The sequence below is a fragment of the Saccoglossus kowalevskii genome, chromosome 22, assembly GCF_978046115.1.
Source record: "Saccoglossus kowalevskii chromosome 22, keSacKowa6.1, whole genome shotgun sequence".
Lineage (NCBI taxonomy): Eukaryota > Metazoa > Hemichordata > Enteropneusta > Harrimaniidae > Saccoglossus > Saccoglossus kowalevskii.
The window spans coordinates 18,324,609-18,349,072 of record NC_140662.1 but is presented as its reverse complement, the minus strand read 5'-3'; the positions used below and the strand labels follow the sequence as shown (position 1 = coordinate 18,349,072).

At 35.6% G+C, this 24,464-nt stretch overlaps 2 protein-coding genes across 2 annotated transcripts in view; one reads left to right on the top strand and one right to left on the bottom strand.

The window, feature by feature from the left end:
- The window catches only part of LOC100371527 (large ribosomal subunit protein uL10m-like), a 33,636-nt gene extending 32,936 nt beyond the window's left edge, over positions 1-700 (top strand). The window contains exon 4 of the mRNA XM_002736620.4: positions 389-700. Coding sequence (XP_002736666.1) covers positions 389-603 — 215 coding nt within the window. The 3' untranslated portion in view covers positions 604-700. The remainder of the gene's footprint in view (positions 1-388) is intronic.
- A 2,042-nt stretch (positions 701-2,742) lies between these two features.
- Positions 2,743-24,464, bottom strand: part of LOC100371372 (importin subunit beta-1-like) — a 39,666-nt gene continuing 17,944 nt past the window's right edge. Inside the window, exons 17-23 of the mRNA XM_085495998.1 lie at positions 24,074-24,156; positions 22,129-22,236; positions 21,408-21,551; positions 9,010-9,115; positions 8,103-8,217; positions 6,975-7,133; positions 2,743-6,086 (exon numbers count right to left, since the gene is read on the bottom strand). Of these exons, the coding sequence (XP_085352124.1) occupies position 6,086; positions 6,975-7,133; positions 8,103-8,217; positions 9,010-9,115; positions 21,408-21,551; positions 22,129-22,236; positions 24,074-24,156 (716 nt within the window). The 3' untranslated portion in view covers positions 2,743-6,085. The remainder of the gene's footprint in view (positions 6,087-6,974; positions 7,134-8,102; positions 8,218-9,009; positions 9,116-21,407; positions 21,552-22,128; positions 22,237-24,073; positions 24,157-24,464) is intronic.

Genomic DNA, 24,464 nt, shown 5'->3' with positions numbered 1-24,464 from the left:
TCAAGTCAGAAAATTGAAAAATTGGGTCCGTCGGTCGGATTTTTTTTTCTTTTTTTCTTTCAAACTCGTAAACCAAGGGTATCATAAATAGCCAAGGTATATGGGAATCAATCAAACACCAAAATCACCACTTATCCCCCAGGACCCTGGATCAAACAACGGTTCGGGATCGTTAATTTTTAGAGAAAACACTTTTTTACTGCTTAAAATGGTGAGTTTTTAATATTTGGGCCTATTAAAAAATAAAACGCGACCTGATATTTCATATTTTTCGGTCGGTCGCTGAGGGCAACAAAACAATTTGTTTTTTGTTTTTTGCCTTACTCCGAGTACTGTATCCATTTTGAATGTATCAGTTTGAATTAATTTTCTAACTTCACTTTTTCAGGGGGGAAAGTTGAAAATAAGCTGATGTCTGTGAATCACATGGTAGACTACTCAAAGCTGTCATCACTAGCAGTATTACAAGGACAATTAGTTAGTATATTATCAACACCAGCAATGAAAGTCAGCTCATTACTGCAGGCCAACCAGCAGCAATTGACAGCCAATTTGCAGCAGTATGCAAAACAGCAAAGCCAAGAGGACAAAAGTAATGAATGACCTATGACCCCTATTATGTGAGAAATGAAATCTATCATACATGGAAATTACGAGATTGGTGTCGTGCAGTTTTTGTAATAAACATAGTGAAACTATATATGCCTTTCCCATGAGGTCAGTATTTATTACATGTGTTCTGTTACCAAAAAGTGTAGTCTTGATGAGGAATTGGGTGGTCCACAGGTACTGAAGACTGTATAACTGAAATAATTTCACATAAATCTTTTACATAGCTGTTTAGTTTGAGGCCCACACCTACTGTACTTTGTACGCGAGTGACATTCGCAGACAGATAAAGCCAGAGTATGAGAACTTCACATTCATGTAATGTTGAACATATGTCATCAAAGTAGAAAATATCTTTGAAATCTCTTGCCATTTAGCTAGTTTATATTAAGGGCAGTCGTTCGTTAAAGAATGAGAAATGCAAGTCATTCATAACTAGTATGAAATTAACTTCAACCCCCAACCACCTAAATCAAACAACTTGTGCATTAGTTGTAATGGTCGCAGCCTCAAAATCAATGAGTATATCTGATAAACAATCTTACGATCATATGTATTATTAGTCTGTAGTCCAAAACAGGGACTTGCATGTATGTTTTGAGTCCCATCAGCCTCTCTGACATTAAGACCTGTAGGGATATCATTCTGACCTATGAGAGACATTAAACTACATGTAAACTGCATAGATTTGATTAGTAGAGAGATACAGTGGCAAAGATTATTCTTTCATTCCCCAGGATTTGCTGAGCAAATGGAAGTCATCAATTAATAGTCTGTTTAGCCTATAATAAAATATAAAATACAAGTAGGAACAGAAACTTTCAAGATGGATTTTTCTTAGTTCTAGACTTGATGGCACCATTTCACCGAAGACGTACTGTAAGTGACGCACTATAGTGATTACCAAGATAATTTGCATATGGTAACTATTCAATTCTTGTTTAAATTGTATGTAACTCAAGAATAATCAAAATAACCTATTAATAAATGAATATTTTGAAAAAACTGCTTTATCCATGAAAATTGGAAATCTAAACTGTGCCATCAAAGTCAAGATTGGGCAACAGGGACTTGTATTGTCCATTAATGCGTGAAAGGTACATTCGAGGTTTGAACGAAAATCTGTTTATACACAACTTAGTTTATAATCAGCACTTGGTCAGTCTTTGAATGGATGAAATAGAGATGAACATTAGCTGCCAGGTGATTGCATCGTTCGAAACGCACGACCTCGTTTCTTCGACCTATGGGCCTCTACACGATACCGTGCGGGATCGCATATATTAAGCAGAGAGATTACCGTAGTTTGGACGTACCAAATTATAAAACAAAATTCCACTTCCTGTTTTTGTCGCTATGAAGACATCCTTCCCACACAAAACTGCGTTGATTGCCTGTACCTGATGAGGCTTAAGGACACCAACACCAAAAATTTTCGCAATTTTATCACAAATATCACTATTCATGGGCACCGCCATTTTGTTTAAAATGAAACGCCAAAGAAGGATTTGTAACACACAAACTGATTGGACAATGATAAGCTGCAACTGACTACTGGGGGCGCTGTTAGAATACGCATATTTGATGGTCATTCTGCCAAGGTCTATTTAGGGGCTTGGCCGAATAAACTTGGCCTGTGAAGATAGGTGATTAGGGCAAGTTCACTTCTGTTGGTGACATTTTTAGCACCTCCATAAACGGTCTTGGATCACACATAGCAAAATTCACTTACTAGTCTACATTTTCGACTTCTTAGTCAGCTGTACAAGTTTCATACTTTCTACACATGTAAATTTGTTCACTTTGCATTTCTAATTTAGTGAATAATTTTTTCATTTTTGGTAAAAAAAATCAATTTTTGCATTCTGTGACAATTTTGTGAACAATTCCATTTTTTTTAACCAACTACTGGATATACAGTGATGCTATATCAACCCACAGGCTGCTAGTTTGACATTAAAATGGCTCTCTTGAATCGGTTAATCAAACGAATAAATACAAGCACCACAATGTGCAGCTTCGGAACAGCATTCATTGAAACAAAATTGCCAGTCAACCAATGAACCAGATCTGAAAAAGGAGTTTACTAAAGTCTGGCATGTCCTTCATAAAACAAAAAAAAGCACAAAACAGTTTTATATGTATGAAACAAAGTGTCAATTTATTGATACAAAGTGCAACACCATCTCCCAGAGAATTTTTTCTTTTTTTTTTTTTACATCAGTGTGCATACACCTCAGAATTGCCCCACAACAAAAAAATATATCGGCACATTGAAATGCAATAGTTGTTACCAATCAGTAAAACATCCAGATTTGGCTTTAGCCACAAGTTATCCAAGCCATTAAGTAACAAATTTAAGGACTTTATAGCTAATCAGGTTATAATTTATATGAACATGTGACATTAGTAAATTGGCAAGTGAAACTTGCCAAAGTATTTCAGAATAAGGTCGAGACTGACAAATCAAGATGCAGGTGTGTGCGCGTTACACAAATTATTCTTTGGGTATTAATACCTTCTACGAACTGGCAAGCTAAACAAATTTAAATACCGGTACATGACATGCATAGTCTTTTGATGTGGTGGCAATTCCTGAAATGTTTAGAATATTACTTTTTTCGATTTTTGTGGATTTCCCATGGAAGATGATGAAAAGTTCCAGTCAGCATGTTGTGTTCAACATATACAGAAATACACCAGGTTGGTTGGGGGGTGGTGGATGGCAAAGTACATTGGTTTTCTGCCAGTAGTCCTGGCAATCGGATTACGGGTTAGTCAAGAATCTATGTGCCTTCCAAGGTGAGCAAAAAATGCCCAAGATCAATGAACACCACACTGATCAACTGAATTGCATTGTGTGACTTGTGCTGGTCAGAAGGCAATCATAGAGTATCATGCATGCCAAAACTTCAGAAAGGTGCAAAGATACCAGTGGGGGGCGAAATTCAACCACAATGGTTCAATGTGAAGGCAACCTACTTTCAGACATCTGAAAAAAGTATTGCATGGCAAGTACAATAACGCAACCATCTTAGTTTTGTAGATCTTGCAGACCTTGGAAAGCACCAAGCTAATAATTAGTGACAAATTCTCGCATAACTATTACTGTAGAAGAGTCATTGGGTTATGTATATGGCGTAATACATTACATTTCATTATCAGCTGCAATACGAGTCAGGTTTACAGTCAGCTGCCTGGGAGTAATTTTTGCATTGTCTCAATTTACAGAGTTGAAGAGTGAAATCAATTTTAGAGTTGAGATTTACAAGAGGATGTCACTAAAACAACTACCTTGAATAGCAGCTATTGAAAACCTGATTAAAAATTCTCTCAAGTTGAATGATGGAATTTATGATCAGCAAATTAATTATAAGTGGACACATTTCTTTTTCATAGTTTGAACCAAGTTCTATAGCAGTTTAACCCTGTGATAGTACAAAATAAACATTATCCCATATGGTGTCCTAGCAACAAGAGAAACCAAACCTAGTGATTGTGGGATTAGGTTCAATACCACAAATAAACATTAATTCTGCCTTTAATTTGGTTTAGGTCTTTTCTAATGTGCTTTTTCACATTATGTAACAGCTTATTCAAGATGAAGTTTTTTTTTTCATGAAGTTGTCAAAAATCCAGCGGAATTAAGGTTTATTCAAGACTCAACTAGTCATTCAATACTATACATGACAAGGTTTAAAAACGCCAGTAAAATACCCCTACACACTGCAATATTCAGTACCTGTAATTGCACCAATTAGCAACAATTAGAGGGAACTACGCAACTAACTTGTATCAGCAGACAACTCGTGCCTCTGTTCTAAAATAAGTGACGATTGGCCATTTTCACAAGCTGATGCATGGTTATAATGCAAAACTTGTATGCATACTGATGTTGTATTTGGTATTAGGCATTTTGTTGCCATGCATGATATAAATGCATTAGCATACAAGGTAATCATTAGCCTATTGATGCCATATATGGTCAAAATGTACATTTGCATATGACTGCCATATATGGCAATCATTTGCATATCAATACCATTTATGGCAGTCATTTGCATATTGATGCCATATTGGATTGTCAAGTAAATTAGCATATTCCATTTGTAAAGCTAGCCAATATACTGTATGAAAAAGAACTAGCTACCATATATGGTCATCAAGTAATCATTAGCATACTTGATATCCAAATATGGCATTAATAGGTTTCATGTACAGCAATATTTAGAAAAAGATCCCGAAAGTAGATTTTGGTTTATCCATGGAGGGGTTCAGCAGACGATGTGTTGACCCAAATACGGAAATATTTGGATGAAATAATACAACCAAGTTTATACTCTTTCAGCACATAGAATGTGCTGTGAGAGTCTGAACAGTGCAATTCAATCAACCAATTACATTTTGGGGATCAGTGCAAGTAGTAAGATTGACAGCTAATCTATTGGAAACTGGTTTAATCTTGCAAGTCAAATACATGCCATCGATACTGTCATTATACTGACGGGCATTGTCCAACAACCAGCCTGGTGCATTTGCTTATTTTAAGAGCACATTCAAGGGAATTGAAAGAATGAGCACAGTGAAATAAACCAATGAAATCATGTTATTTTTAAAATTACAAATCAATTGATAATCCTGCGTCCTCATCCAGCGAACAGTTTCAATGACGTTATGCCGACTATACACAACTATAATGATTCAGAGATCACGAGTCCACAGCCTTCACGATACTATACACAATACCTTGCAAAGGGAGGCTCAGAATAATGTACAATTTTTTTTTTTTTTTCTTGAGGTGGAAGAGACATTTTCACAGCAAGTAGATTTTCTGCCAATTTTTTGGAATGAATTATATCAGGAAAGTTGCATTTATCATTGTGTGCACCTTTAATGCAAAATGGTTTTATTTACATCACTCGTGAAGCTTGTGCAACCAGCTTTGCGATCTTTGACCTCTGAACCATGACCTGTAGTACAACAGATCAAGTATTGAGCCACCTTCGTGAACGAAAGAAAGGCAACACAAAAAGAACTAAAAAAAAAAACTAGGTTTCTGAAATTTTCACTCTTGCATTCGTCCACACAATGAAGGATGGTATTACTAGCAGTTTTTTTGGAGTTCCCAAGACACTGCTAATAAGATATGAACTGCTATCCAAGCAGCGTTGCTGTCACACATACAGTTGTACATCAAAGGAATTCATGGCCTAATTCAACAACTGCCCATTTTGTAAATATGTCAATTTTTTTTTAATAACGACTAAATCGGGTTTGCAACAGCCACATTGCTTCTTGGATAAAGTTGTACATTGATTTAATGAGTTTTGTTGATGAGTTCTCACACACACTCTCTCTCTGTCATACGCATTCATCACACATTTATGCCTTCTTGGTCTTCAGATGGCATCCATAGTAGCATCCTTACACAGTAGGGTTTATCGATTAACACGACACTGATCCAGGTTCATGTGGTTCTGAAAGAAAAATAAAGCACAAATTTAACGCTAAACTTTGTACAAATAGTGGAACAGTTTATGATATTTAATTTAAATCAGAGGCTCACCAATAGAAGTACACATAAATAAATGAAATTCCAAACATGCACAAATGTCAGATTTCCCCAATCACAACCTCCATTTTTGGCTTTAAGTTTATGGGAATAATTATTATTATACATCTGTCACCGTAACGCTATAAGTTACAGCATGCTGTAATTTTGCGGTAATGCACTGAGTATTTTCATCCTACCACATTAGGAAATGCGAATTCCAAATATGGGACGATTACACAGGGTTTGACTGGACCCCCACACAAAAAAGTTTGCTGAATCTGTTCTAAAAGTTTTGGATTACTGCATTCCCATGATGTATTCCTGGGAGGAAAAGTTGTACAATAATAAGGTTATTATGAGGATACTGCAAAGTATGCACTCAGACAGTACACAGTCGATAATCCCACTGTACTGTCTTTGTGCATACTTTGCAGTATCCTCATAATAACCTCATAATACAATGAAACTACTCTTGCAACCAACCCATTTTTTGCTTATATTCAAACATACAACAATAGAAGAGTATTGAGTTACAGCCCCTTCAGAATGGGGGCTGATTTATAACAAGTGTAATTTATTTTGCCGTTTCCTTGGTTCCCAACATTTTTATGAGCTATCAAACATTTACAAAATCAAACCCCCTATTGGAATTAGAGCACACAAGTTTCTACGATAACAGTAGAACCCAAAACTTGTCTATTAGGAGACAAAATTATTAAAATAAATTGTCTAATGTTTGCAAAATTTGAAAAAGTTTCTGAGAATTGTATTTGTAACACGGCTGGGGGTGATAAGTTAACTGATAACTCACCATTGTGCAGTCTTCAGCTTTCTGATTTCTTTGGTTGCCCATGTGGCAAGAGTTTTAGTTTTGTTAGTTTTGGAACGTCTACCTTCCTGCAACAGTTCTTGTATACTAGCTTTCTCCACTAGAGGTAGCATACTAGCACCAAATGCTGTGCATAGATCACTAAAAAACAAAAAATACATTACATTACCAGCATACTAAACATGTAGTTTTGATTTGGAAATGCCGACCACAAGAAAAACATACAATGCAGGTTTTATAGGATTTTCTCTATTACTAGAAGTGCATGTGCTTAACATAGACACGACATAAATGAATCGCCAATAACAGGCAAAACCATTTTCAACCCACTTTTGGCCCAAAAATGACTTATTTTGATTTAAAAATACCCTTAAGTGTGCATGAATCGTAAATCTTGCTGAGCAGCTGGACACTAAATTTGTCTAAGAAATTTTGTTCAAATCAGATGATGCATTTTCGAGTTATGCAACATAGACTGGGCGACTGTGTCCTGCTACAAGGTCTAATGACACGCATGTCTAAGGTCAGAGTGAGTTGTAGTTAATTAATGATGTACATACAAGTATTCGAAATGCACTTCTAATAAAATAAATTTAACGGAGGTTAATATTTTCATTTTCAACACAGTGACAGCCACAGATCTAAATTCTTATTTGTTGACAACTACAACTCTTCCCTCCCCAATTCCACAAACGTCCACCAACCAACCAACCCAATCTTTATTTGTGCACAAGTGTGTCTTGCTGTGAAATACTTTATTTCTGCTCAGGATTCTTTTTCACATAAGGGAGGATTTAATGAATATACCCCCCCCCCCCAACTCATCAAAAAGTGTTTTCAGCAAAAATTAATTGTAGCTTAAATGAAGTACTTTTAATACTTCTACTTTTGACAATTTATTTTCACTATTTTGATGTTTTGAGCAATTTCACTGGGTTTCGAGTTCGAAAATTTCGCAGGGATATTGTTATGTTATTTTGACATGGTTTTAAATTAGCGAATTTTACTTAAAGAACAATAATACATTTACATAGTAAACGGTAATGGCAAGGTTTCACGTTGTACCACAATAGACAGTGTATGCATAAAAAAACAATGTGAAAATCTTACCCAATGAGACCAGCAGCAGCTGATGTATTACTATCAGAATGGTCCTCGTCTTGAGCAATATGTTCAATAAAGCTAATCATATGCATTACATGGGGTTGGATCAGCTGTACATCAGCTACAACAAACAATTCAGACACATTTGTAGATACTGGAATTTAATTTCACTATTTTAATGCTTTGAACAACTTTACTGGGTTTTAAAGCGGGAGGGTCGCCACCTGCGCACGCGCAGGAGGGAGGGAAACGAGTCCCAAGTGACGATAACACACACTAAAAATGCAAAGGCTCATCGGTAGATGCTTATTTGAAAACAATGACTCGCCATCTGGCGCAATGCACAGGTGACAACTCCCCCGCTTTAAGTTCACAAGCTTGGCACAGAAACGCGTTTACATGGATTAAATTTAACAAATTTACGTATTAGCAAAAATAACGAAAGTAAACCCCAGTGAATAATTAATGCATTTGCAGTTAGTTCTCAACCACTTAGGTTAAATATTCAAGAATCTGTTTTGATTGCAGACAGCGATGCCTGCAAAATATTGATTTTTTAGTCTTGTTTCATCAAAAGTTCGTTCAGGTACATAGGGATGTAGATAGAAGGCGAATGCTTACAGTTGTCCTGAATTATTGGAAAATTCGACTACCATTAATTTTTCCCATGAATTTCTATGGTATAGTTTCAAAAATGCCCATTTTGCAGGTTTTTTGACAGTTTTTTGCCAAAAAAATGTTTGTACTGTGTATTTCAACAACTACGTATCGAAAAAAGGTGATAGTTATTATGCTCTTATTTAACATGTGCATGCAAACAATCTTAGGCCCCATGTACATATGGCATTGTTACCTGGAGATCTATGATATACTGTGATTCATGTTTCTATGACAACATCAACTTAATACTTACGATTAATGGGATCTGAATCGCCTTTCAACCCTTGCACTATACCAGTATACGCTTCTAAGCATCCTTCTCGCAGTTCATTTAAATAATCTATTAGGTCGTAATCACTCTGAAACGCAGAAAGTTACATAGCCACTTAGCTTTGATCTACTTGTACAAAGATTTCAGAACAAGTCTATAGTAAAAGACACATGCTAGCCAAAAAGACCAAATTGAGTTTACCATTGACGGTAGTAAAAATCAAAGAAAGCTTAGAAAGAACTCCCATGTGCTGAGAGTATTGGAGACACATTAAATATAATTCGAAATTACTTAGCTGAAAACTAATTATGCAAATCAGAAAATTAATATGACCAGATTTGAGTGTAAAACTAATGAGGTCTGCGCAATGTAACAGAAAATCTATGTCTCCAAGTTTAATTGAAATGTGATTAGAACCAAAAAATTATGAATTATTATGCTTATTAGGGAATTAATATGAACAGATTTTTACCCCAAACTAATTAGGTTTGTACATTGTCCTAGAGCATCTTTGTACTAAGTTTCATTGAAATGGAATAATTAGCACCGTGAAAACTCCAAAATTTCGACCCCTCTAAAAATTTGACCGCCTATTTATTTGCCGGGTTTCGGTGTTTTATTTACCTCCAAATTTTCGACTCCACTAAAAATTGCCGACTCATTCTTATTCGAAAATTGCGACCAGTTTTAGTTTTCCCCCAAACGAAAAAAAAAACGATTAAAGCGTTCAAACGGGACCTTCCTCAAAGGCATGAATCCGGGTTTCTGATTGACTGAGAGATTTTTATTTTATTGGTAACGAAAATATATTCTAAATAAACGAAGTTTCAAATAAAAACGAACACAAAAATCTCGGCATGCTGCGTTTCTGAATTATTGATTATTACTGTACTCAGTAGTGATTATAATAATGTACACAAAATAAATTTGTTGAATGGTTATGAAATACAAATAAAAGTCAACTTAGTTTCATCGTAAGCGAATGATTCCGGTCTCGTATAAACGTTTGATGCTGTAGGATATCCGCCATGTTCTCTTAGGTCAAATAGGTCAAATTGCTAATTAACCAATCAAAATGCTGGATGATGCGAAAACGGCATGATTTTTTTTAAATAAAAAAATTAGTTGTTTTTAAAAAATAAACTGGTCATCTGAAGAATAATTTAACATTGTTCACAGTGATAACAGCTCATTCTCGAAAGGAAGCTTACCCGCTCACGCTAGTCACGATAAAAATCATACACGTGTACTCTTGAATAGACAGACGTCAATGACTACGGTAAAACTTAGACTCTATTTTAGCCGGCAGGATTGATTGAAATGTCCGAAAAATGACGCCAAAATACACCTTAAAAGTCCCATTTTATTTTCTTAAATCCCATTATATTTTTTAATCCAAGGGCGAATTTACGGCAGAATTTGGTCCCTCAAATCACCGGTACGGTGCTCAAATAAGGGACACGTGAGCTTTGATTCTAACCGGATACATTGCACTGGGTCGGGGAGATCGTTTGCTAAACTTCCATGTATCTTTTGTCCAATGGGTACCTGTACTTCGAACATTCGCAAGTTTTCCTAGGTAGTGCGAGACAGCTTTGTCTTTTGACCTATTAGTTTTGTGCTGACCTCTTCTCCGCGTCTTGATGTTTTGTTTTGCTTGTCATAATACTCACTGATTGATGACTTTGTTTAGATTTTGAGTTACAACTCGGCCACGACCTTTGCTTTTACCGTGAAACATGAGGAAGTTTACGTCAATTGACGGACATTGCATTTTTTAAAAACTAATGAAGCACACTGTCTATCATCCCCATTTTTTTTTGCTGATTTCTATTCTGAAAAATTCGACCGTCCGAAAATGCACCTTAATTTTGACTCTAAAAACACGTCACATTTCTAACACAAATTATTTAAAACCAGTCGAAATTTTGGAGTTTTTACGGTACTTTAGATATCAGTGTGAAAGATTAAAATTGGTTAATTATGCAAATTAGGTAATTAATATGTACAGATTTTAACCCACAATTATTCAGGTCTGTCTATTGTCCTACAGCATCCATGTACATTCATTGATATGTGATGTATAGTACCTGAGATATCAGTGTGAAAGTTGGTTAATTATGCAAATTAGGTGATTAATATGCACAAATATTTACCGGAAACTAATTGGGTCTGCATAATTCTAGATTCATTGAAATATGATGATTAGTACTTAAGATATCAGTAGAAAAGCTGAAAATTAATTATGCAAATTAGGTAATTAATATGCACAATTATTTACCCTAAAACTAATCAGGTCTCTGCATAGTCCTAAAGGATCTATGTACCAAGTTTCATTGAAATGCGATGATTAGTACTTGAGATACCCGTGGAAATTAACTAATTATGCAAATTAGGTGATTAATATGCACAAATATTTATCGAAAACAATCAATCTCTGCATAGTCCTTGAGTATGTAAGTACCAAGTTTCATTGAAATGTAATGCTAACTACTTATATCAAATGCTGAAAATTAATTAATTATGCAAATTAGGTAATTAATATGTACTGATATTACCATAAAAACTATCAGGTCTGTGCAGTGTCGTATGACATCTATGTACCAAGTTTCATTGAAATGTGATGATTAGTACTTGAGATATCAGTGGAAAAACCGAAAATTGACTAATCATTATGCAAATTAGGTAATTAGTATCCACGGATTATTACCAAAAACTAATCAAAACCTAGCATTAGTTCAGAGCATCTATGTACCAAGTTTCATCAAAATCCAATGAGTGGTTGTTTAGATATCAGTGGAACAGTCATGGAACCACTAAAAAATAGCTAATTATCATGCAAATTAGGTAATTAATATGCACGGATTTTTACCAAAAATTAATCAAATCTGCGCATATGTTCAGAGCATCTATGTACCAAGTTTCATCAAAATCCAATGAGTGGTTCTTTAGATATCAGTGGAACAGTCATAGAACAGCTAAAAATTAGCTAATTATCATGCAAATTAGGTAATTAACGAGCATGGATTTTTACCAAAACCTAATCAAATCTGCGCATTGGCCCAGAGCATCTATGCACCAAGTTTCATCAAAAACCGATGTATGGTTCTTGAGATAGCAGTGGAACAGTCGGACACACATACACACATACACATACACACACACATACACACATACAGACATACAGACACACTAACTGCAAAGACTCCCATTTTGTGCTTCGCACATGGGAGTCAAAAAAACTGCTGCTGTGTGGGTGAAGTGACATGCAAGGTGAAGTAAACAAGTCATTAAAAATGACACAGTCCCTGTTAAATTTTTGAAAGTTCTCGTTGTGCTCGTCATGTTAAAGTGGAGGGGTTGTCGTGAGCATGTCCTTGAAACTTGAGTCCCAAGTGGTATATACAACAGATTGTTTATTTACATCAAATTCGAACATGTGTTGCAAAGAAAAACAGATCACAAGTGAAAACATTTGATCAAATTGCAAATTGAATCGACATGCTAAATATCAATGAAAATGATACATGGGTGACAGGGATATAGTAATATGGCCACAAATAAAAACAGCCGTTATGCGGCTATCTTTGATCTGATTATGAAACAAAGGTGACATGTATGATGTATGTGCCAAATATGAATGAAAATGGTACATAAATCTTGGAAATATAGTAGTAATGCCAAAAAGTCAGATGGCTGTCAATCTGCCATCTTTGATCCGATTTTGAAACAAATTGTCATGGACATGTATCCTAACATGTATAAAAAATGTGCCAAATTTGAATGAAAACTGACAAAGTATGTCTAAGATACCACATTTGAAAAAAACAAACAAGATGCCTGCCAGTCAGCCATCTTTGATCCAATTGCGAAAGAAATTGTCATGGACATGTATCCTAACATGTATGATCCACAGTACAGTTCTCGCGAAAGCTTTGGCTTCACTTCAGCTTCACTTCAGCTTCACCTTCGCTTCAGCATCGCATCATTATGGCATTGTTATGGCTTCAGCATTGCATCAATGTCGCGACATTTAAAATTTAGGCGGTTATCGCTTAGCTTCATTGTGGCCTCATTATGGCGACAATGTGGCATTAGCATCGCTTCATCAAACAAAGTACAGAACTCATTTCGCCCAATCTCTCGCCTGCTTCCGCTTTTCAATCGCTCGCTTTTGTGACCGCTTGTTGAATTTCCACTTTATTTTCGACTGTGCAGAACTTCGGACTACTAACAATTTTCTGGTTTTCATACATCACGATTAATAGTTTAGTAACCGTGCAAAGATGTTGAACAACCGTCAAAAGTTCAAATACTTTTTGTTTTAACTATATAATTATATGCACGCAATCTGACCCTTTGACCTAGATTTGGCTGGGATTTGACCTCATTTCAAAAAAAGGAGAAAAAAAAACTGGGCTGAGATACAAATCAATTTTGCAAGTTTGGAAATAAGGTAAACCAGATTGGGGTCGATGATATTCAGTATCTAAGGACTTCCGTGTGTATCATGAGTTTCAAATTGTACATCGACTGGTCACCAAAAATTTATGGCTACAACTAAATGAACACATTTTTTTCAAGTGCTATTCGATTTTTTACAGGGCAGCTTCAATTTTCAATGACGCGAAGCTGATGCCACAATGATGCGATGCTGAGGCGACAATGAAGCCATGCGTAGGCGACAATGATGCCACAAAAGCCAAAGCTTCCACGAGAACTGTACTGTATGTACCAAGTTTGAATGAAAACTGACAAAGCATGTCCAAAATACAACATTTTCAAATCAAAGAAAGCTTAGAAAGAACTCCATGAGCTGATAGTATTGAAGACGCATTAAATATAATTCAAAATTACTTGTACTTGATTGAGATAGTGATGGAAAAGCTGAAAACTAATGCAAATCAGAAAATTAATATAAACAGATTTGAGTGTAAAACTAATGAGGTGTGCGCAATGTAACAGACCATCCTATGTACAAAGTTTTACTGAAATGTGATTGGAACAAAAAAAAATTATAAATTAATATAAACAGATTTTAACCCCAAACTAATCAGGTTTGTACATTGCCCTAGAGCATCTTTATATCAAGTTTCATTGAAATGGAATAATTAGTACTTAAGAAATCAGTGTAAAAGCTGAAAATTAATTAATTATGCAAATTAGGTAATTAATATGCCCAATTATTTACCCTAAAACTAATCAGGTCTTTGGATAGTCCTAAAAAGTCTATGTACCAAGTTTCATTGAAATGTGATGATTAGGACTTAAGATATCTGTGAAAAAGCTGAAAATGAACTAATTATGCAAATTAGGTAATTAATATGCACTGATATTACCCTAAAAACTATCAGATCTGTGCAATGTCCTATGACATCTATGTACCCAGTTTCATTGAAATGTGATGATTAGAACTTGATCAGTGGAAAAACGGAAAATTCACTAATCATTATGCAAATTAGGTAATTAGTAATTAGGTAATTTTTACCAAAAACTAATCAAAACTTAGCATTAGTTCAGAGCATCTATGTACCAAGTTTTATCAAAATCCAATGAGTGGTTGTTTAGATAACAGTGGAATAGTCATTGAACAGCTTAAAATTAGCTAATTATCATGCAAATTAAGTAATTAATATGCACAGATTTTTACTATAAACTAATCAAATCTGCGGACAAGTTCAGAGCATCTATATACCAAGTTTCATCAAAATCCAATGAGTGGTTCTTTAGATATCAGTGGAGCAGTCATTAAACAGCTAAAAATTAGCTTATCATGCAAATTAGGTAATTATGCATGGAATTTTACAAAAACCTAATCATATCTGCGCATTGGCCCAGGGCATCTATTCACCAAGTTTCATCAAAAACTGAAGTATGGTTTTTGAGATATCAGTGGAACAGACTGACACACACACACATACATACATACATACATACATACACATGTACCGTACTCGACCGTGTTAGCGCCCATGCCCGGGCAAGCGGCCACCCCCCACTTTTGTGCAATTTTTATATTTGGGGCATTTTGATTAGTTAATAACCAACTTGACCAATTAGGTCAAAGGACGCTGCTGTAGGTCAAATCTGCAATTGCATCATGGCGGAAAGTGATTTTCATCAAGAGTTTGCGTACGATCCAACAACTTCGTCAGTGGAAATAATATGACAATTTTGACTTCGACTGTGTTCCAACAGACTCAAATGTTTTTAATTCCGTAAATTATGGTGGTACGTAATTAATATTGTAATAAAATGTGCATATTTTTTGTGATCATTTCTGTTTCTTCATTGTGAAAATCAATGACGACGCAACTAATTTAGGGGTGATCTCATATTCAAACACCTGGGTCAAACCTGGGTTAACCCGGTCTTCCCTTGCTAGCCCTAATCAGACCTACTAGACCTACAATATGCAAATTAGTAATAGGTTTGAACCTAACCTTAGGATTAACTACCCATTAACGCCCCCACTGAAAACAAACAACAGAGAACAAAGAAGACAGACCTAGGGAAACCTAGGTTTTTCTTACAATACTGTTTCAGCCTGGTTTCAGCAGGAAAAAAAATAAGATGTATACTATGGAGCTCCATGTTCATACTGAGCGTTATATTTTGAAGTGTTAAGAATTACAGCAGCAATTTTTTTTTCTTTGCAAGTCTTGTACATGTAAATGCTAATAAAAAACAAACTTGCATGTGTTTCACAAATCTATTTACATCATGTCATTTATAAGTGTGATGAAAAGTTTATTTATTTCTGTGATTGGTAATAATAATCAGTTTCTCACAACTCACATTTCGGTTTGTACCAAATACAATTGTTATTCAATTTATCTGGAATTAATTACAGACGTGATGGTTTGTTATATTTTGTCATTGAATGTGAATCAAGTGATACCATAGAACCCTCTCTATTGTGATATATATGGTGAATTAATGTTTGAAACAGAACAGGGAAAAAATGCACTAGAATTTTAATGAGCAGCTTCTTAGGATAAATTACTTACGTTATATATATATTTGGCATAGTCAGTAAAATGTGTTTATCCATTAAGCGAGCTGGTACATTTTGTCCGCAACAAGTACGGTCAGTTTTGTGCCCATGTCAGTTCATAAATTCATGGAACACATTTTTTGGTTAAGTTTGTAAAGTCTGTGAGACTGCGAGTTATCAAAATATGATGATATGATATAAAATCGATAATGGCAACATTGTTTTTTTACGAAGGCATCTGAAAACCACATTTCCTCTATCACTGTGTGAAAACTAAAGTCGGGGCAAACACTACGACTCCGGCGCTACGACCACCGTAACATTGTCAGCTGACGACATTGCGGGGAAATTACGGGTATTTACCGCTGCCGAAATCTTACTTTTCGGTGACAAAATGCACACATTTCGAACCCCCGGTTAATTAAAAATAAACGATTATTTTAGAAAATACATCGAAGTACAGTGCTTTGAGGGACTGTGGGCGAAGTAGGCAGCGAGGTGTTGTTTTTAAATTCACTGCAGAAAATCATGCACTCAACGCAGCCATCTTGGTTACTTCAATCAGAATTTCTCCTTGTCACCCAGCATGCATCGACCATTTAATTTAATTTTCTGTTTTGATACTTCGTGTCACTGGCAATTGAATAAGAAAAACTGCAAATAATCGATGTGCAGCAAATCGAAATAAATTTTCATGGCGTACGCTGCATTTGTTTTTCCGGATTTTGCGATGACGCACTCCTGAAAGAACTGTATGAAAATTGAATGCGCAACAGTAGTAAAGGCTTGAACACTGTAGCGTAAGTCTCAAGTGCAACTTTGTATCCACAAATGTTCGTCTTCTGATACTTATTAGCTGTCAGAGAGTCAAGCTCAATGAAAAGTCTGATTCATGTCCTCTGCTCAATTTGCGACACGAGCATAACAGTTTATCAAAACAAAACAATTTATTCAGCACGCTGTTCACCGATATATGATAGTGTTTTTTTTAGGCAAGACACACGGTAAAATGACTACTGTACACCGATAAATCGACACATTTTTCAGACAACTATCTAGTCTTCAAAAAGCAATGTAAACTGTCAATCCTAAAAATAAACAACAGCTTGAATGAGGTGTGAATGAGATCGGTTCGAACCGCAGTTTTTATGCAAATTCATGCGGTCGTCCTGAACCGCACTGTCTATTGTTTAAACTTCCAAACCGCAAAACTGGGTTTTGTTCGGGCGGTTTAGGTTTTCGTAGGTTTCACCCGCATGTTTCAATATGAGATCACCCCTTAGTAATTTGATTTTCCCTCAAAGACGTAATCTGTCACTTGATGAATCAAAATTTTCATTTGCACTCTTTTTCGAGGGGGGTGCTCGGGTAAGCGCCCACCACCACAAAATCGCGATTTTCTGATTTGAGGCCCCTGGGTGCTAACGCGGTTGAGTACGGTATGCAAGTCCCACATAAAGTACTAGGCACATGCAAAGAATGAACGGAATCGGTCCAAAGGATTCTGAAATAAGACTCCGGACGGAGACCAAATTATAAGTCCCCGTTTTCGGACTTTGAACGGGGACTAATTAACACAGAAAACACAATAAGAGTGTCACTCTGAGTCGAGCACATGGTACAGGTTTACTTCGATTTAGGGAAGAGTAGGAAATCAAACTCACGGTTTACCGCGGTCATTACCGCGGTGGTGGTGGGTGCTCACCGGTCGACCGCATTTTATGCAAATTTATGCATAGATTCCATGACCCCGGTTTACCGCGGTCGTGTGCGGTAGGCTCGCATGGTAATTTACACCCTATTGTTAAGACTATGAATGGACACAATAGACTGGGAAACTAAAGGTTACTTGCCGCCAAGTTCAAATAATAAAATCGAGTGGTACCAGAAGATTGGAAAAATAGTCTATTAGTTTGCAGAAGAACACTATTTTATTTTCACGAGTCTTGGTATAACATCGCAAAGCAACCTAGAATAATGTAGACCCCACATAATGTAAAATATTATCACATTATTTTGAATTTACATCATGTATAGTCTCAGGATTTATTTTAAAAGATTAATGTTTCGCGTATACCAATATAATCGGGTGAAGTATAAATTCCAAGTGTAAAACACTCGATGAGAGGCCGCAGTTTACGTTACCTCGAGACCATGTACTAAGTAGGAAAAGCAAGTCAAAGTCGAAGTCGAAGAGGGAGTGTCACACACTTGGTGCTACAATATATACTACAACAACTGGGTGATCAGCGAAAAATCTAATAAACCTTGGCCCAAGTTTAACCCCAGGTCATGCGCTGCACAAGTGGGTTGTTACCTTGGTGACCATTCGCGCTCCGCAAGTTGACCTTTTTATTATAAACATCCCATTACGCAAATTTTTACTGGCTCTGCGTTGCCTACGTAAAAATTGTTACCGTTCTGGTCGTGAATATTTCACCATTGCCGACGTGATAATGCGTTGCCTTCGTAATAATTATGCAAACTTGTTTTTCATTGTTTACGTACTGGCTGTGAATATTTCAACTTTGCCAACTTGATAATGCGTTGTCTGCGTAATAATTGCGCGAACTTGTTTTTCATTGTTTACGTACTGGCTGTGAATATTTCAACTTTGCCGACTTGATAATGCGTTGTCTTTGCAATAAATACGCAAACTTATTTTTTATACCCCTGTCGACACCTCGAGTCAGGCTGCTATCACCCTTTCTATTTCAGTAATTGAAGGTCTGTAGGTGTTAAGTTGTCACCTCCAACTGATTGATCGGGCAATTAAATACGCGATAATACCAGACTTTGTTTTTCTACTTTAAAACTGACGGCAAAACACAATACAATCGTCCGGAGCCATCTTACTACGCGACTTAGTCGAAACCGCGACTTACTGCCTCAGAGACGGGGCCACTGAATAACTGTTGTTGATAATGATATTGTAAACAAACACCCACACACACACACACACAAAACATTAAAGCCAGAAAAGTCAAGTCAAGAAACAACATTTCAAATAATAATTATGGTTTGACATCCTATCATTTTTTAAATAAACTAAATTTCATGTAAATAAAATCCATGCGTTACAATTTACTGTAATTTCAAACTCGGGGCAGCGTACTTTGAACGCAGAGTATTCGATCGCTTACATTTCGAGTGAAAAAAAACAAAACGTCAGGTGCTTTTGAACTACGTGCGGTTGACACAGTAACAGGCAATGACCTCAGCGGTTCACACGCAATGAAATTCTAATCGAGACAGCTAGCGTTATCGTACGGTATCATAAACTCAATAATTATTCATTCAAAATGCCTTTCACACTCACGAGTACCATGGAACACGAACATGTAACAGAAAAATAACGTCTTTTGTTTAAAAAAGATTCTGTCAACCAAGAATACATGCGCAAGGCAAGATTTATGAAACGAAACAGAAAATAATTATGTCATTGTCAGTGCAATGCAGACAGCCTGACCTGTTTTGATTAGTTCGCCCGTTTCTCGTTTGCTGGCCATTTTTTCTGGAGTGTGACACAAATGGTGAACATGATACTGCCAAATCAATCAAGAACCAGGATACGGCTTGGATACGCTGAAACTTTGTAAATCGTCCTCTTTTCAATTGTAAACTTTATTCCAGTGTAATAAAGGTATACCTACATGTACCATGAAAAATTGTATCGCATCACTTTGGAAATTTACGCTAACTACATGTACTAAATACTAAACAAGCGCACATATCGTATTCATTTACAGCATCGGATTTTAAAACAAAGACTCGTGGAATCACAAAGAAACTGTTAAGTACGTATTTCACACATTACCGAGGATCGCGGTAGAGACCGGTACAGCGATAGAGACCCCTAATTATAAGCAGTCCGCGGCTCTCCCCGACGTTCTGCGGTACACCGCAATAATGACCGCGGTGCACCGCCTGTTTGATTTCCAACTCTTCCCTTAGCATAGTATTTACCCTGCTGTTTAGTCATGTTATTTATTTGCTACATTCTACCATCAATCCATTCCACCCCACGATGCAGAAGGTACACTGTCAGTGCTTGGACTTCACAGGCATCAATTGCTTTGATGACCAACAAGTGGGCTGTGGTGCCCTTAATTTTCCCTATATTATTCCCTGAATGCTAAGGACTTGACCTTAAAAAAAGGTGCCATCTCAATTCAAAATCAAAGAAAGCTTAGAAAGAACTCCCGTGTGTTGGGAGTATTGGAGACACATTAAAAATTAATTAAAAATTACTTAAACTTGAGATGTTGATGGAAACGCACAAGGTCTGCACAATGTACCAAGTTTTATTGAAATGTGATTAGAACCAAACAAATATTAATTATTATGCTAATTAGAGAATCAATATGAACAGATTTTAACCCAAAATTAATCAGGCTGTCTATTGTCCTACAGCATTTATGTACCAAGTTTTATTTAAATGTGATGATCAATACTTGAGATATCAGTATTAATTATGTTAATTAGGTGATTAAGAAGCATACATATTTACCAAAAACTAACATGGTGTATAGTCCTAGGTTCATTGAAATGTGATGGGTACTCTTTAAAAGTTTCGTTGAAATCCAATGAGTGGTTTTTAGACATCAGTGCAACAGCCATAGAATAGCAAAAAATTAACTAATTATGCAAATTAGGTAATTAATAGGCACAATTATTTATCCCAAAATTAATCAAGTCTCTGCATAGTCCTAGAAAATCTATGTTGCAAGTCTCATTGAAATCTGATGATTAGTACTTGAGATATCAGGTGAAAAGCTGAAAATTAACCAATTATGCTAATAAGGTGATTAATATGCACAAATATTTACCCAAAAACTAATTAGGTCTCTGCAGTTCTCAAGTATCTATGTACCAAGTTTCATTGAAATGTGATCATTACTACTCAAAATATCAAAAGCTGAAAATTAATTAGTTATGCAAATTAGGTAATTAATATGTACTGATATTACCCTAAACACTATCAGGTCTGTGCAGTGTCATATGACATCTATGTACCAAGTTTTATTGAAATGTTATGATTAGTACTTGAGATATCAGTGGAAAAGCCAAAAATTGATTAATCATTTTGTAAATTAGGTAATTAATAATATTAGGTAATTAATAATATTAACAGATAATTACCCAAAACTAATCAAATCTGCGCATTAGTTCAGAGTATCCATGTGCCAAGTTTCACCAAAATTTGATTAGCGGTTCTTGAGATAACGGTGGAACAAAAAAAGTGACATACATACATACAGACATACAGACAGGGTAACTGCAAAGACTCCCTTTTGTGCTTGGCACACGGGAGTCAAAAACAAGCCCTGCAACATTTCCAACTGTTGATTAGAAAACAATTAGGTTAATATGATATACTCACCTTGTCTACTTCAGCTTGTGATGCTTGCTGCAGTGTGTTCATTACAATATCCAAGTATTTTTTGAACACATTCCCAATAGCTAAGGCAATATCTCCAAACACAGACAGAATCTGCGGCTTTACTGTTCTATTTACGGTGTCATTCTGACGAGAGAGAAAATAAGTTAGCAATGCTAAGGTGGCAAACGACAACATTTTGTGCAAGGTTCAGATCAAAATTTGTTTTTAGCTACTAATAGAGGTATCTTGCATTAGATCAAAAGGATACCAGTATGTAATGTACAACAAGCAACGATGGTCAAAATGATGTAGACAAAAAGCCATACAGCCTTTCAAAATAACAATTGTGTCACACAACTATTTCTATTTTTTATGTGGACATGAAAGATCCCTTCTTACAGTGAAAACCCCCAAGATTTTGGCATTAAGAATCAACTGGATGTTTAAGATTAGAACTGATCATCTACTTTGTTTCAAAATATCATACAGCAGACTTTAGTCTACAGTCCAGGTGCATTTACTTTATTTCTATATGTAAATATGACTAGAGTGTCCACCTATGATTGACAATTATATTTTTAAACAAATAGGTAATCTACAACATTCAGAGCCATCTCAATGACAAAATCTTGGTTGTTTTTCAGTGTCCTAGTCAGTTTGTATGTAGCACGTTCATGTAGGTTCTCTAAAGAATGAGCAACAGTGACCCTCAGTTACTTACTCCAAGATTCTCAAGTAACAGCGTCATTATATCATCACAGTACGGGAGGAGACTGGTCCCCAGAGCTCGACTTAAATCACCAACTAAACCAATAGCTGCGAGACAAACCTAGTAGTAATCAAAGAAAGCTTAGAAAGAACTCTTGTGTGCTGAGAGTATTGAAGACACATTAAAAATTAATTCAAATTACTTGTACATGAGATATTGATGGAAAAGCTGAAAACTAATTATGTAAATCAGGTAACTATTATGAACAGAACAGAACAAAAAAATTATGAATTATTATGCTAATTAGAGAATTAATATGAAAAAATTTAAAAATTAATCAGGCCTGTCAATTGTCCTAGAGCATTTATGTACCAAATTTGAATCAAATGTGATGATCAGAAATTGAGATATCAGTGTTAATTAGGTGATTAATAAGCATAAATATTTGCATAGTTCTCTTTAAAAGTGTCATTAAAATTCAATTCGTGGTTCTTTATATATCAGTGGAATATTATGCAAATTAGGTAATTAATATCCAATTAAAACTAATCTGGGATCTGCATAGTCCTAGAAGATCTATGCAGCAAGTCTCATTGAAATATGATGAGTAGTACTTGAGATATCAGGCAAAAAGCTGAAAATTAACTAATTATGCTAATAAGGTAATTAATGTGCACAAATATTTACCCCAAAACTAATCAGGGGTCTACACAGTCCTTAAGTAACTATGTACAAGTGTCATTGAAATGTGATGATTACTTCTTGAAATATCAAAAGCTGAAAATTGTTTAATTATGCAAATTAGGTAATTAATATGTACTAATTACCCTAAAAACTATCAGGTCTGTGCAGTGTCCTACGACATCTATGTACCAAGTTTCATTGAAATGTGATGATTACTACTTGAAATATCAAAAGCTGAAAATTAATTAAATATGCAAATTAGGTAATTAATATGTACTGATATTACCCTAAAAACTATCAGGTTTGTGCAGTGTCCTATGACATCTATGTACCAAGTTTTATTGAAATGTGATGATTAGTACTTGAGATATCAGTGGAAAAGCCGAAAATTGATTAATCATTATGCAAATTAGGTAATTAATATTGCACAGATTTTTACCCAAAACTAATCAAATCTGTGCATTAGTCTGGAGCATCTATGTGACAAGTTTCATCAAAATCCAATGAGTGATTCTTTAGATATCAGTGAAACAGTCATGGAACACCTAAAAATCAGCTAATTATCATGCAAATTAGGTAATTAATATGCTTGGATTTTTACCAAAACCTAATCAAATCTGCCCATTGGCCCAGAGCATCTACATTTTGTATGCACCAAGTTTCATCAAAAATCAATGTATGGTTCTTGAGATATCAGTGGAACAGACACAGAGACACACACACACACAGGCAGAGGCAGAGACACACTAACTGCAAAGACTCCCTTTTTGTGCTTCGTACACAGGAGTCAAAAATGAAATGAAGGTAATTGATTGAATTGACAAGATACTGTCTAACAAGATACTGTAAAAACCATTTATTTTTTTACTGGCATTAAATTTCACTATTATGTTTTTGGCAATTTCACTGGGTTTATAAGTTCACAAACATGACCGGGAAACAACGAGTTCCATTTTACTTATCAACAAAAATAAAACAATTTAAAACCAGCGAATAATTAAACATGTTTACAGTACAAGTAAAGCAGTTCTCAATGAAGATAACTTGTTGGAAATTATTGTTGTTATAAGGGCAATACCTACAAGAATAGCCAGGATATTTGCATCTGGGCCTATTGCCATCTGAAACAATGATATCCACGATAAGAGAATACAACTACATCTACATTCTACACATCACAAAAAAGAAATCCATAGTATTGAGGGCAGTAATCAAAAACTTTGATGGTTTTCAAGGTAAATCCCCCCCCCCACTACCTTAAAACAAAGATTACCTGGTATTCAACAAAATTTTTCAATCCAAGAGCTAGATACGGCTTAAAGGCTTCCATGTACTTAATAAACTCTGTACCAATAACTGCAAATAAACAGGTAAATGGAATACCAGATATTAATTTAATTAGATGCACATATCTAATAGAAACGCACGTTAATTAACAGTTGTAAGTATTGTATATTGCATCATTAAATTACATGAACACAGCCCTGTCTTGTAGTCCCAAACATGAATATGACTGTCAGAACTAGCACTTGCAATTTGCACATAGAAAAAGAAAGTCAGGAGAGACAACAGTGGCATTCAACTGTCGCATGGCACAAAAAATATATATATAAAAAAAAAAATTACCAAAGCACATACACTATTGCACTAGAGCATAGAGCACT